The 14,907-nt window shown below is 37.7% G+C and overlaps 3 protein-coding genes across 3 annotated transcripts in view; 2 read left to right on the plus strand and 1 right to left on the minus strand.

The window, feature by feature from the left end:
- Nucleotides 1–84, plus strand: part of LOC109947233 — a 1,055-nt gene extending 971 nt beyond the window's left edge. The window contains exon 2 of the mRNA XM_020557150.1: nucleotides 45–84. Within this exon, the coding sequence (XP_020412739.1) occupies nucleotides 45–84 (40 nt within the window). The remainder of the gene's footprint in view (nucleotides 1–44) is intronic.
- Nucleotides 2,541–4,104, plus strand: LOC18785829 (protein MIZU-KUSSEI 1). Its single transcript, XM_007221007.2, has one exon. It carries the CDS (start codon nucleotides 3,298–3,300, stop codon nucleotides 4,027–4,029), a length of 732 nt encoding a protein of 243 aa, XP_007221069.1. The 5' UTR covers nucleotides 2,541–3,297; the 3' UTR covers nucleotides 4,030–4,104.
- LOC18787604 (cytosolic sulfotransferase 15) lies at nucleotides 10,622–13,901 on the minus strand. The gene is made up of 2 exons (XM_020556543.1): nucleotides 13,305–13,901; nucleotides 10,622–11,478 (listed from the first exon to the last, which is right to left on the minus strand). Exons 1-2 carry the CDS (start codon nucleotides 13,677–13,679, stop codon nucleotides 10,870–10,872), a joined length of 984 nt encoding a protein of 327 aa, XP_020412132.1. The 5' UTR covers nucleotides 13,680–13,901; the 3' UTR covers nucleotides 10,622–10,869.

Consider the following 14,907-nt stretch of genomic DNA (forward strand, 5'->3'; position numbering starts at 1 on the left):
TTTTTACTATATTAACATGTGATTTGTTGTTCTTGACAATGAAGGGGCAACCTAGAGGTAGAGGAAGATGCTGAACTTGGATAAAATATTATGTTTTTTTTTAGTGAAATTAAAAATATAGCATTAAATATAAATATATATTGAAATTATATATTTTTTTAGTTTCACCGGTTCGGTTCGGCCCGGTTCGGTTTTTGAAGACATGGAACCGGATCCGGAACCGGTCCAAACCGGTCCCGTTCGGTTTTTGACCGGTTTTTGACTTTTTGGTCAACTCGGTTTTTTTCCGGTTTGGTTCGGTGCGGTTTGGTTTGGATTTCCGGTTTGCCGGTTTGAGTGCCCACCCCTACTTGGAATAGGTGAAAAGAGGAGCTCAGGCCCCCTATGTCATAAGGAAGACCAATCTATTTGCTGATTCACAAGCTGGCCAAAGTTCACAAGCTCCTTCAGGACCTGCCCCAAGTTCACAAGCTCCTTCAGGACCTGCCCCAAGTAAACAAGCTCTTTCACAATCTGTCCCACATTCACAAGGTCCTTCACAACCTGCCCTAAGGTCACAAGCTCCTTCACAACCTGCCCAAAGTTCACAAGCTCATCAAGGTTCAAGTTCACAACCTCAACCTATGGTAACTTCTCCAAAAAGGCCTAGGTTAAAATCTCCAGCAAAACGAATAAGGCCATGGAGAGTTTAGTCAGCAATTTGAAGTGAATGGTTCAAGAGTTGTTATGTTTATTTTGGTGTTCTAGATCATCTTGGTTTGCAATCTATTTGCTAGTATATTGTTGAACTAATTTTGATATGAAGTGAATGGATGAAGATGTATTTTTGAAACTGAATTTGGACAAGCTTTTATGTAATCACATGTGAATTCAAATGTTGTATATTTTGGCCTTTGAAGTGCAGTTCATTTGGTGTGATAGTTACTATTTCAATGGTCAAAATGACAGCTTGCATTTTCATTCACCAAAACAGTTCTTACATTGTCAATTACACACCCTTTCTTACCCTTACAAAAAGTCAATTACCCATCTCTTTCTCACCATTACAAATTGCCAATTACCTATCTTTCTAACCATTACAAAATGCCAAGCACTCATCCCTTTTTAGCCCTTACAAAATGCCAACTACCCATCCATTTCTACAGCTGCCTATTTGTGCCTTTATCTTCATTCAAAATCAAGCACAAAATAACCCCAAACATGCACAATGACACCCAAAACCATGGGTTTTTCAGCTTCGAATTCCCTTTCTTTTTTTATGCTTCCAAACTGTTAATTCTCCTCAGCAGTCCTGGAATTATTTGCTTAGATCTATTGCACATAACAGGGTCACCCCACTCCCACATTTGACAACGTTTCTGCAAACACACAGTTTTCAAAGGTGGAAATTCAAAACTGCAAATTTGAAACCCAAACTTCAAAATTCAACTCACCTGCGCACAAACATAAAATCTTCGTCCTGGATGTGAAGAGGTCCACGAAGTCTGAATTTTTGCAACCTTCCCACAGTAGCAGACCCGTGATGGCAACATCCATGGATTGCCATCTTCCAACTCTGAACTCCCTCTCTCTCTCTCTCTCTCTCTCTCTCTCTCTCTCAGCAACCTTCAATTTCGTTCGATTCCAACCTTCGATTTCGTCCTTTTTTCCGCCCAATTTCCGGTCCCTTTCTAACCATACCCTACCAATGTGAAAGAGAAGTGCGAAGTGTGTGAGAGAGGAGAGGTTGCTAATTCAATCCGCGCCTAATGCCGAAAATAACCCTCAATCGTGGGTCAAATAGACGGACTAATGGATGAAATGTTCGAATTTTGACGTGGGGGGAACATTGATAATAAAATTTAATTGAGCCTTTAATTCGCTAAAAAAAAAGTCAGAGGGTAAATTGAGAATTATGTACAAGTTCAGGGGGCAATTCAGCAGAATACCCTTATTATTATTAATCAATTTTCAAGTTCAATGGAAAGAATTAAAAGAAAAAACCTAAAAAGACAAAAGAACTCCTTTCAATCTCAGCACACTATGTCTTTTAAATTCCTACAATATGCTTTTCCTTAACTAATTAATTAAAAGATTTTAATATGCACTTGATAGAAAAAGTAACATTAAACAATTGGGAGATTTCTTGTGGCACTATATGATCCCATTTAAAATTTAAACGTATGAAAAAGAAAATGAAGTAAAATATGTTCACAGTCAATTTGCAAGATCAAAAGTCAACTGGCGTGGACGGCTGGTTAGCTGGAAATATTTTTCAAGTCACTTTTATAAATTATGTGACAATTTAAAATTAAAGGAGAAATAAAGACAAAAATATTGAACATGTTTTGTCAAAATAAAAGTTTTTTTTTATCTTACATTTAATTTAGTTAAAGAGAAAAAAAAACAATGCTATTGACCATTTGTTTTACAATTTGCATTAATCGATTGTGCATGTGTTGCATTACTTGTTCCCACTTGATTTACAATCGTTTAGTTCGAATTAGATTTATATATTTAAATACTAGCGTAAGTTGTTTATATGTGAGTAATTGGTAAATCATGAGTCGGTGATTACTCATAGTCATGGCATAGAAAGATTACAAATATAATAAAATTTTCATGTCACTAAATTAGTGCTTAAAAATGTAAACCAAAGTAAAAAAAATTGGGTTAACGACATAAACCGCAAAATTATAAGGCATTTTTCAAGTTCATACACAATTTGTTAGACATTTTTATAGTCAGATTACATTATAAACTGTACTTAATTTATTTTCATCACGAAACTTTTGCAACCAGTTTAATTCTGTTACTGATACTTCGCTTATTTCTAGCCCCACTACTTCATTTCTAGTGGCAAAAGTTTCCACCCGTCGTTAAATAACGACACTCAATCTCAAGTCCCTCAAGCCATCTCATCCGGTAAGCAAGGCAACAATAAAGCCTCAAGTGGGGCTAAGTAGCTTTGAAAATATTCTAGAATAATGTAGAAGCCAGTAGCTAAAGCTAACTAAAAAGAAGTAAGAAAAAAAAAAAAAAAACGAAAGCTGACCACAGCTAGATAAGTATCTATCTTTAGCTAAACCACCAAACTAAAAGCCTAACCATGAGTCACTATAAACAAGGGGAGAAAAAAACATTCGCATATCCTTAATTCCCATTAAATTAGTCAACAGTTCCAACGTGCGCATCACAAACTTAGATTGCTCTTCATATACACCCTCATCCCCACAACCAAGCTCTCACCAAGAAGTCCCAACAAGCATTGCCGGCCTCAGCAATTAAGCCACCCTCCTTTTGCCACCAAATTTTCATATGGCGGCACCACCGCTACCAACCGCGTCTCAAAACCTTAAACCAACTACGCCGCGGACGGTGCATACACCGTCGCCTATCTCACTCCAACCATCAACCAAAAAAAGCCCATCAAAACCTTCAAAACTCTTCCGGCGTTTTCGTGCAGTTTTCCGGTCATTTCCAATCATATCGCCCTCGTGCAAGATCCCCGTTTCGCTCCACGGGAGCCGCATGGGGGAAGGACACACACACATGCACATCCACGGGGGGACGCGGATGACAGGAACCCTATTTGGGTATCGTAAAGCTAGGATTAACCTGGTCATCCAGGAAAGCCCTAGATGCCTTCCCATCCTTGTCCTTGAGCTCGGGATACAAACAGGAAAGCTCCTTCAAGATATGGGAATGGGGCTTGTCCGGATAGCGCTAGAATGCGAAAAGAGGCCCGGGGATAAGACGAAGATCGTGGACGAGCCGATATGGTCGTTGTACTGCAATGGGAAGAAATCAGGGTATGGAGTGAGGAGAGAGGCGACCGAGGATGATCTGAGTGTGATGCAAGTTTTGCATGCAGTGTCCATGGGAGCCGGGGTTTTACCAAATGAAACAGAGTTGCCAGAGGGTGATTTAATGTACATGCGAGCACAGTTCGAACGTGTGGTAGGGTCGAGGGACTCAGAGACATATTACATGATGAATCCTGATGGGAACAATGGGCCTGAGCTCAGTGTGTTCTTCGTCAGGATCTAATTAAGGTCTTAGCTAGGCAAGGGTTAATTAATTATTGTGGCGGGAAAAGAAAATTATATTGGGCTGGATTGAATATTAATGTACCAAGAAAAGAAAATTGTACATGGAAATGGCCTACATTTGTAAAGAAACCCTGAAATCAGAAAAACGTTCTGGCTTTTAGTTGCAATGTCTTCTGTTTTTGTTTTCATCAGAAAAAAAAAAAAAAAAAAAAGACATACAACATTTTTTTTTTCCTTATCGATCTTTGTAACATTTAGTAATTTTCATAATTTTTTGTTCCAAACTATCTAGAACCAGAGCTGTTGATTAAGTACAATGCAACTTTCAATTTGTAACTTAATTATATTACGTATTTTAGAGGTTTGTAGCTCAAGTGGTTAATTAAGAGGCATTACTCTTACACTCAAAGCTCTATGTTCGAATTTCTTCTTTCATTATCGCTTGTATAAAGAAAAGAACTACACCACGTGTTGTAATATATCTTATATATAAGAGATTTACCAATCTTGGATGATCAATGATCGCAATTGTAAGAAAACCTGGTTTATTCTGCAGCTCCAATCCAATATCCAAAATTCCACATCATTAATTGGCGTGTGATTTTGTTAATTGTGTCTACCACGTTTATAATATCTTTGAATAATCCATTAGAATACCAAGTAACATAGGAGCCCGTGGATTTTGGGGGGGGGGGGGGGGGGGGGGGGGGGTTTAAAAATTCCCCCCCGGGAATCCAACCCGAAAACCTTTCTTAAAAAAATAAGGGAGTGCCACTGCACTACTCTAAAAGCTGCGGATAAGTTTGTTTGTTTGTTTTATTTTTTTCATTTTTTCATCCGAGTCGATACAAATGTAGATATATACAAGGAGGTACATAGGGTTTAAAAGAAAGAAAATAAAGTTCAAATTGTACAAGAATTGGTCAACTACACTAATTAGCAAATTAGGAGTAATCCCCTAATTACAACTCATGTCCCTTAAGTTAGTGCATAAATATCATAAATGTCCAACTTGCTAAGTGAGCTATGAACAACTCGGTTTGAGATAAGTTTATATAGTCAAGAAATTTGCTAACTGATGATCTTCGTACTTAAAATATGGCAAGTGAATAATATTGTCCTTCAACTTCTGTCTTTCCACTTGAACATGTTTAGTTTGATCTTATTAAACTGGATTATAGCCGCTTTGTTATCACAATGTAAGTGCATGAGTTTCTTGGGTTCAGAGCCCAACTCTATTAACACCATTCTAATCCACAATAACTTAAAAATATCATGTGCTATCGAATTTGAGCTTTTGTCAACATATTTCTATGCCAAGTAATTAGGTTATTACCTCCAAAAAAAAGTGTAAAACACCTTGATTTAGAGTGTCCGTCAATAATGGATCTAGGCCAAATCTACATCTTCATACCCAACAACATATAGATGTCCATGTTGAAAACATCAACCCCTCACTAGGTATTGACTTCAAAAACTTTAACATATGATTTACAACACTCTTATTATTCACACTAGGCGCATGCATGAATTGACTAACAACACTTATATCATATGCAACGTCGGGCCTTGAATGAGTTAGGTGGATTAATCCTCCAATAAGGCGATGACATTGCTCCTTGTTGGTTGCTATGTGATCACCTCATCACTACGTTGACTTAAGAGGTTAGATTAATTAGATGGTGCGCAAGTTACACAATCACATCCGATGAGGCTCCCAAAAGCATTAATAGTGGCACACTCGCAATGAATATAGCATGTAACACGAAAGCAAAGCCAACTAAGTAATTTGGAAACGAAAAACCTTTATTCAGGCTGAGGAGCTGTCAACTAGGACTGAACTATTGTAGTTCGAATCAAGCAGGATCACAACTGAGATGGTACCAGTATGTAGGACTTGTAAAGCAATCTTCAATCGTGTAAACCTATGAAATCTTTGTTGAATATATATAAGAATAAAAATTGTCATCAGTTTGATATTTGTTGTGATGAGTTATTGTAGAGAGCTAGTAGTTGATGACTTAAGCATCATATATTTATATGAGTCTTGAACTAAGTCACTATTGGCACATCCTTGAGATGTTATCTAAACATCTAAGTTAACCCTTGAAAATATTGTCCTTTATCCAAATATTCTTTCCACTTGGTGTAAAAGTAAATTTTCTTGACCCTCAGTTTAGATAAAGGAATTGAAAATTACATAGAAATCTACGGAATTTAGATTTATATCATTTCAATTTCTAGCAATTGAAGATTTCAGTGTTTGGAATGTCGAATTTTGTAAATGACACTACGGAAATTGGGAAATGACGCTTATTTTGGTAGAAATTAAACTCAGGGATTTGATGCTCTAATTTCCACTCTTTTTTTCGCTCATCATTTAATAAATTACACGCTTAAGTTGCCAAACAAGGGAGTTGTCAATTTCTCCTCTTAAATTCCCAACTTTGAGCTAAATTTTGAGTTATTTTCTGTCATCCAAACGGAAAGACGAATTAAAGTACACATATCAATATTTGTCAATTTAGCTAAGCACGACATCAACAAATAACCAAAAGGCATCAACATTTTGTTTCAAAATAACTAACTCTTTTTTGGCCGGGGCCTAGACGGGCCGAGCTGCAGGTCGGGCTGAGAGTTCAAACCCTTGGCCCATGTACTACTTATTTTTAGAGCGAGCCAGTTTGACTAAGCTTAAGTATTGGGTCGATCATACCTAAATATTGGAATGTACCGGACTTTGGCTCATCAAGTAGACCAGACTTAAACATTGAATTAGATCGGGCTTTAATATATCGGGCCTTAAACTACCCACTCCGGTCTGCGAGCCGTAGGCTAAATGGTGATCCCTAACCTTAAAACTAAATTTAACTTTCCTCTCCTCCCTCATCACCGGCTCGTCTGTATCTTTCTCCGTCCCTCAATTGTTAAAGAAATCATTATGGTTTTTTGTTTTTGGGTCATGCTAGGGAGACCAACTTTAAATACCAACTTGTGTACCAAATCTCTAATAGAGGTGGAGCCCACCAATACAATAGGTCCCAAACTCTATTAGAGAGTTGGTACACAAGTTGGTATCTAAAGTTGGTCTCCCTAGCATTTTCCTTTCTTTTTTTTTCTCTCTCCCTCCTTTTTTTTTTTAAAAAAAAAAAAATATAGACAATGGGCCTATACCTTCTAATCTTCCCCACCCTATGGAGAAATTATAGAATAGTACGGATATACCACGTCAGCATATGATACTCCCATTCAAATATTACCATGTGTCCATTTTAAAATAAAAATTAAACTTTTTTACAGCTGGATTTATTTCTTAATTTTTATGTTATGAAATAACATTAGAAAATTAAAAAACTTAAAAAAAAGGAACCCCTCCGAACCCAACACCTCTAATCCCAAAAACATGCCATGACCGCCACCCATCTCCACATTACCTGCCATGACTGCCACCCATCTCCCTTCCTCTTCCTCTTTCTCTTCCTTTTTCCTTTTCCTTTTCAACCCTTATAGTAATTGTAGGTAATGGAGTTTAAAGAGGGGTAGAGAAAACTAGTATTGACGGTTATGATGATGATGATGATGAAATGGAATAGTGGAAGCGTTGATGTTTGTGTTAATGGTTGAGAAATGTTAGAGTGAATGTAAAACAGAGACCCTTTGACAGAATTGTTGTATTGTATTGATTGAAGTAATTGTTACCAAGGAGTTACAGTATTGGATCTGGGTTTGGAAATAGTATGATGATGGCAAAGGTTATCATGATCAATTTCAAAGAAAGGGGAATTAAGGAAGATGAGGGTTTGGATGCCGGTGGCAAGGTGAAGAAGAAAAGAGATGGGAGGAAGAGGAAGAGAGAGGGATGGCATCCATGGTACGCAGTGGGGTTTTAGGGGAGAGGCAGCGGTTGGGAATAATTTTTTCTTTCTTTTTATGTTTTTCAAATTTCAAATTATATTTCACAATATAAGTTCAGCTGTAAACAAATATTTAATTTCTGTTTTAAAATGGACACATGGCAATATTTAAATGAGAGTATCATATGCTGACGTGGTACATCCGTACTATACTATAATTTCTCCACCCTATGTCAGTCATTGGTCATCTTCTTCGTGAGCCAACGGTTTTTTTATGGGTTGTTAAGATTTTATTTGATTGAAAATTTTGATGGATGTAAATTTGTATGAAAAAGGGAGATTTTGAGTCTGAGTTTTTGAAAACCCGTTATAAAAAACGTTCAATTTTGTTATTTAAAAAGGATTTTATAAAACTATAGCATATATAAAGATATTAGTTGTTAAGAAATAAATCAATTGGTAGGTAGTTTTGAGGAATTGAAGAAGGGGAATGGTTCCACAGCCACAAGGTTCGTCACCAAACCCCAACATCATTAACATCATGCTTGGGTAGTGGAGTTGCTAGTCCAACAATAAAAACATGCATTACTATATAATCCTTTATCACTATTAAAAAAGCTCATTATAAGCCACACAAAGCTCATGGTCTATATTCATGTTGATTACTGACAATTCGTGTTCAAAGAACGTTGGCCACGAATTAGCCACAGGATATCTAATTATGATAGTTGTTGGCGTTGCCATTAAATTTCCACCATGGCAACTGGTGTCTGTGGCCGATAAGTGGTGGGTCCCACTTTATTTTTAGTGATGATGCAACTCTTTATTTATATTTCTCCATCGATGATGATTAATGCATTGGGTGAATGCATAGCATATAGTTTTGGGTACCCGTGGGTGTCTTTCTGGTTTCTTTCTTGGCACCATTTGTTATTTGCAGTGGATATTATTTGGGTCCACAAACATACCGTGAACACACACACAGGTCGTGGTCCCTTCAGTTTCACAACAAATACAGCCTGCCATTGTAAGGGTGGATGCGGAAATTTGCACACGACTGGGCTGCAATATTTTTTCTTGTGTCTATTATGCGTCGGTGGCTGACTAACTTTGTGTACGGACTCGGCTACAATTTTTTTTTTCTTGTCTTGTGTCCATTATGCGTCGGTGGCTGACTAACTTTGTGTACGGAGTTGATTAGGTGTAGTGGATCAGTTCTTGGAAGGGTGAAGTGGGGTAATTTTCACTTTAATGAGATGAATTTTCTAAAAATTAACACCAATTGCTGTATTTCCAAAACCTTGCACTGGTCCGGAGCCCATTTTAGTCTAAGGTTGGCTTCGCTCTTGCTTTTCACCATGTAAATTGTTATTAGAACTCCAAAAAAATCCCATCATGCATGAAAAAAAAGAGAAGAAATGCATGGAAACTGTTTTAGGGGGTTTTAGTATGAAGTATATATTGAATTAATGAGCCATCATTTTTAACCTAAATCGTATTTTGCACTAAAACCGATTTTTCATATTTTGATTTGGTGGGAATTTGATTTTCTAGTATTTTTATTTGAATCCAAATGGGGGGTACTTCCTTATTTACATTGTAAACTTAAGTAAATGGAGTAATATAAAAATAAATAAAAATAAAATGACAAAGACAGCCCACTGTAGCTCTTAGTGTGGTTCCGCCCTTGACTACTGTTATGGCGTGCCAAATGTTTTGGACACTCATGAAATTTTACTCTCTTTTTTTTCAATATAACTTCAACGTTATGAAGAGAAATTTATTAAAAAGAATAAGCAAACAACAGGATAACTGATCAAACTCCCCAACAAAACCAACCCCAAGCATGACTCATGAAATTTTCTTCTTAAAAGCTTTAAGTGCGTATATGAGTATTTTACTAGCTCTACCTTAAGCAACTTTTCTTATAGATTATAGATTTTAGGGTTTTTAGGTCTAATGGTCCCTAAATTTTGATCCGATTCACAGTTTGATCCCTCAATTTCAAAAATCGTTCCCGTGGTCCTTTAACTTCACTTTCGTTAGGACAAATGGTCCTACCATGAATTTTGTTATTTTTTCCTGTTAAATGCAAGGATAAAATAAATTTTTATTTATTTATTTTTATTTCCACCATCTGAATATTCCTTTCACCCAAAAACTAAAAAACTTTCTTCCTGTAACTAACCGCCACCACAGCCTCCCAAGGCCGCCCCTTTATTTTCTTTCGTGCAATGACCCTCAGCTTCTGTTCTGTAACGTTTTTAATCATAAGTGTCGTGTTTATTTAAAAATATATATTTATATTGCTTGGGGAAATTTCTTCCTTAATTAATTACTGATTGGGGCATAATCTTGGGATTTGCTGCATCAACCTTTTTTTTTTCTTTCACTTTTCAAACATCGAATCAAAAAGAATATATATTGAGCTCTGTGTGGTGGGTGATGGCGTCAGTGGTTACTCCCTTTCATTGAAATGCTCTGATCATATTTTATTCTATGACTTTTTGTCTGCTTTATTAATTGTTTTCCTTTCAAGTTTTGCCGCAGTGGGAATATATTTTGCCATAGTTCCTTTTCAAAAATGTTCCTGTAATGATGACCTAGAAATGAAAGCTTTTGATAGTGAGATGGCATTGTTGTCAGCCCAAACCTATGGTTAGCACCGCATTAACTCGCTAGCCAATTGAACACTCTGTAGGTTTACGTATGCATTTGCCCAAATCCAAATCCAAATCAACTCAACTAAATACAATTTTATATCTGTTTCAAATTTAGATTATTTGCCACAATAATGGCATGATAATGATTGCATATGAAAGGAAAGCACACAACATGTCTGGAACTAAAATGAAAAGATTTGCACTGCATACATTTCACAATTGAGGTCACAATCCCCTTCTTTTTGAGACAGAGATTTGGCATCCACCTTTTGGTTTCACTAAAAAGGAAGCAGACAAATATCCAAAAACCACTGCAGGCCCCTATGGAAACACTTTGAATCCCAAACCTGAACCACCCAACCTTTCTTCTATGACTTTGGACAACCTCTCCACCATCTTAGGTGACAAATAGTTCACCCAATCTCCCACCTCAGCTTTTCTAAACAGGTTTTTATTCTCAAAATTCCCAATAGAAGACCCAATTTTATTAACCTCCAATTTCTTCATGTTCTCAAAACAGCAAAGCTTTGCAATGTTTTCAACCACACCACCTCTCTCCTCCTCCAAAGTAAAAGGGAAACCCAAAAACTTTGCCATTTTTTTCAACTGAAAGGCATCATCTTCCTTCATGTCCTCATACTTCAAGAACAACACATTGTTAGGCCTCAGCAAGCTCTCCTTCCAATACCCAAGCATGTGATCCCAAAATGGACCAAACCCAACAATGCCTTTGCAGTACATGTCAAAGGCCTCCTCCATGGAGATTGGGGATCCAGATTCTGGTTTCACTTTGTTAAGGAAATGCCAAGAGGAGACAAATGTGTCAAGTGGATTTCTGCAGATATAAACAATCTTTGCGTCAGAATTTTGTATGGAATTTCCCAATGAAGCAAAGGGTATGTGTGTTCCAAAGAGTCTTGGCTCAGAAATGTGTTGGCGTGACTTGTGGATATTGACTTACTTTCCTTACACACCAAGAATTCCTATTATAATTGTAATTGATTTACTTTAATTTCTGATTTCCTACTGCAAATAGATTTAGGAATTTATTATTTACTTGCCTATTCAGGTTTCGTTGTATTATAAATATGACCTCCTACAAGGAGAAGAATACACAGAAAATTCCCACAAACAAATATTCTCTCATAATTTTCATATTTTAGCATGGTATCAGAGCCAGGTTTGATCTAGGGACCTGTGCTTGTGTTCTTCTTGAAATTTAAGTGCTCTTCTCCCCCCTTGAGAGGGGGGGGAGGGGGAGTGAAAGGGATATGTTTATTGACCTATCCCAATTACCTTGACATATTTCCATGAAGATGTTGCTTATTTCTTGACTCCGACGACCCCTTCTCTTCAAGGGGAGAGGAAGATTGAAGAGAAGTTGTGTCTGAGTGAATTAGCTAAAGTTTATATGGAAGAATTTATTGTTGCCACTGCCGTGCTCATGGGATTTCGGTGTTCTGCCTTACCTATTGCCGTGCTCACAGGGTTTCTGTGTTCTGCCTTACCAATTGCTGTGCTCACACAGTTTCTGTGTTCTGCCTTACCTACTGCCGTGCTCACAGGGTTTCTGTGTTCTGCCTTATCTACAGCCGTGCTCACAGGATTTCAGTGTTTTGCTATGTGCCCTATTTTTTAGGATTTGCTCTTGTGTTTCCGCTGTGAACTTTGTTTTAGTTTGTCACTTGTTTCACTCGTGGTTGACTAAAAGATCTTCTTTACAATTGTTACTTCTCAAGTATGGTGTTCTGTGACTCGCTTGTCAAGTTGAGCGTGCGAAATATCTTTGCCCAACTTGAGGGGAAGTGTTGGTGAGTCCTTATTTAGTTAGAATTTTAGTTCCTTATTTCATTAGAATTTTGGTTACTTACCAATTATATTTTGTCCTATTGTAATAGAGATTATTTTATTTAGTGTTATGGGGGTTGATGATTTTTTCAACCCTCATGAAGGTAGCACCACCGACTCATTCTCTCATTCTCCACCAACCATCGTTGAGTTGAGTGCCCAGATGGCTCCGCTCCTATAGTTGCAGACTTTGACCCCGAACCCGATCCAGAATCAGGATCCTCTTTGACGACCCCGACCCCGACTATGATGACGACCACCCAGTCCCCGACCCCGACTATGACGACGACGACCTCGACCCCGACCCCGACCCCGACTCCGAAGACGACCCCGACTCCGAAGACGACCCCGACCCCCACTCCGATGATGACCCCAACCCCGAATTTGTCTCTGATTCAGACCCTGATCCCGATTTCGACTCCGACTCCGGCCTCAACTCAGGCTCAGATTCCGATCCTAATTCCTACTCAACCTGTATCCTATGCATCTTCCGCTGCACAGATTATGACTTCTCGACTAACGACCCCGACATATGGACCAGATTGCGCATTTTGTGAAATACGAGGATCAATTGGCGGATATTTTGACAAAGGCGATTTCCAGTAAAGCATTCCACAATTCACTAGATCAGTTGGGCATTGGCGACATCTATGCACCAACTGAGGGGGAGTGTTGGCGTGACTTGTGGATATTGACTTACTTTCCTTACACACCAAGAATTCCTATTATAATTGTAATTGATTTACTTTAATTTCTGATTTCCTACTGCAAATAGATTTAGGAATTTATTATTTACTTGCCTATTCAGGTTTCGTTGTATTATAAATATGACCTCCTACAAGGAGAAGAATACACAGAAAATTCCCACAAACAAATACTCTCTCATAGTTTTAATATTTTAGCAAAATGTTGGTGAGATCAGGGAGCTGGTTGTTGGCATAGAGCTTGTACTCAAGGAAAGGCACAAGATCATGAGGGTTTGAATTGAGCAAAGGATGGCTCTTTGAGTTTGGAACGAAACGGTGCCGGTTCGAAACAGCAAAAGCCAAGGTTTTCAGCCATGTGGTGCCTGATTTTGGAATGCTGGCCACCACTATGTCAGTGTCATTAGCTTGGAAGTGCTTTTGGAAAGACATAATGGATTGGATCTCAGCTGACTGGCACCAAAAGCCTTGGAACTGATAGAGGTGAAGGGTTCTCCAACCTTTCTCTTTTGGGAGAGAAAGAGGCAGTTCAGTGCACTCATCAGTGAGTTTTTGTTGTTCTTCAAGGGTAGGTGCCATTGAAATGGTGAGTATAGAATTAATGGACTTGAAAATCAGGGCGTAGATACCCCCTTATATAGTGTAAGAAGCACTTCCAGCAATTTGCCTGGTAAGGCGGGGTTAGGGCAGTTACTATTCATGTGAATAGTGGCTGCCCTTGTAAAAAGTAATGTGTGTTTCCAACAGTTGCCTTTTGCCATGGCAAATACTATTCATTTTTTTATTTTTTTACAACTGTTTTTTACCTAAACAATTAATTTGGATAATATTTTCGGATAGATATTTGGGTTCCTATGTGTCAATACTATTCATATCGGATAAGATTTTCAGTTTCAAATTTTAGATAAATTTCAAAATTCATATAGAGTATTGGTTGTATTTATAGAAAAAAAAAATTTAGTAAATTTTTTGGTTTTTTTTTTTTTTAATTTTTAAATTTCAATTTTTTGTCTTTTTTTTATTGCACAAAAATTGACTGCCGTTGGATTGAAGGAAAAAAATCTAATCGGAGAGCCTAGAGTGCGACTCGTGGAAGAGAGCCGCTGGCTGCACTGTAGCGGTGCGTCCAAATTTTTTTTAACTTTGGCGCGTGCATTGACGTCAGCACGCTGACGTCAGGGTAAAATTTGGGCCAGCCTAGGTTGCTAGGTCCCACCTTGCGCCCGGGCCATGTTTTGTTGCTAGAAACAGGTTTTTGGGCCAAACCCCACCCCTTCCCCCCAAAGCCCTCCCCTTGGTCCCCTTGTTGGAAATGTTCTAAAACTCTCCCACTTACATTCTACGGTGGTTTCAGGATTCAAAAGCCGGATGGACAAAACTTACATACTAAATTTGACGGTACGAACAAATTTCATTAATAAATATAAAAAGATACACCTAATCAGGGGGACATAATGAGCCTTGCCTATGCAATCCTATCCATAAATAAAAGTTCAACAAATACAAAAGTTAAAACTAAAACTAAAAGTAAATGCAATGCAATACAAAACAACACTATTTATATCTAAAATTTAACCATGCGAGAATTTGAACTCTTAAATTCCTCTATTATTAATGCATTATCGATATTATTAGTGAACTCTCTTTCAATGTGGAGGATCATACCATCAGCAAGAAATTTATCAAATATGGTGCTTCGAAGATGATTCTTAATAATTCTCATACTAGCATATCATCAATACCAAACTAAAAATTATAATTCATCCATAATTAAACCCTAGAATACTCAATTTTAACAAAATTCCAA

This window comes from Prunus persica, chromosome G2 (genome assembly GCF_000346465.2).
Source record: "Prunus persica cultivar Lovell chromosome G2, Prunus_persica_NCBIv2, whole genome shotgun sequence".
Classification (NCBI taxonomy): domain Eukaryota; kingdom Viridiplantae; phylum Streptophyta; class Magnoliopsida; order Rosales; family Rosaceae; genus Prunus; species Prunus persica.

Coding starts and splice junctions, on each gene's coding strand:
- LOC18785829 (XM_007221007.2), top strand. CDS start 3,298: ATGGCGGCACCACCGCTACCAACCGCGTCTCAAAACCTTAAACCAACT.
- LOC18787604 (XM_020556543.1), bottom strand. CDS start 13,679: ATGGCACCTACCCTTGAAGAACAACAAAAACTCACTGATGAGTGCACT. Junction 11,479..13,304: donor AGCTCCCTGATCTCACCAAC/ATTTTGCTAAAA, acceptor TCACGCCAACAC/ATTTCTGAGCCAAGACTCTT.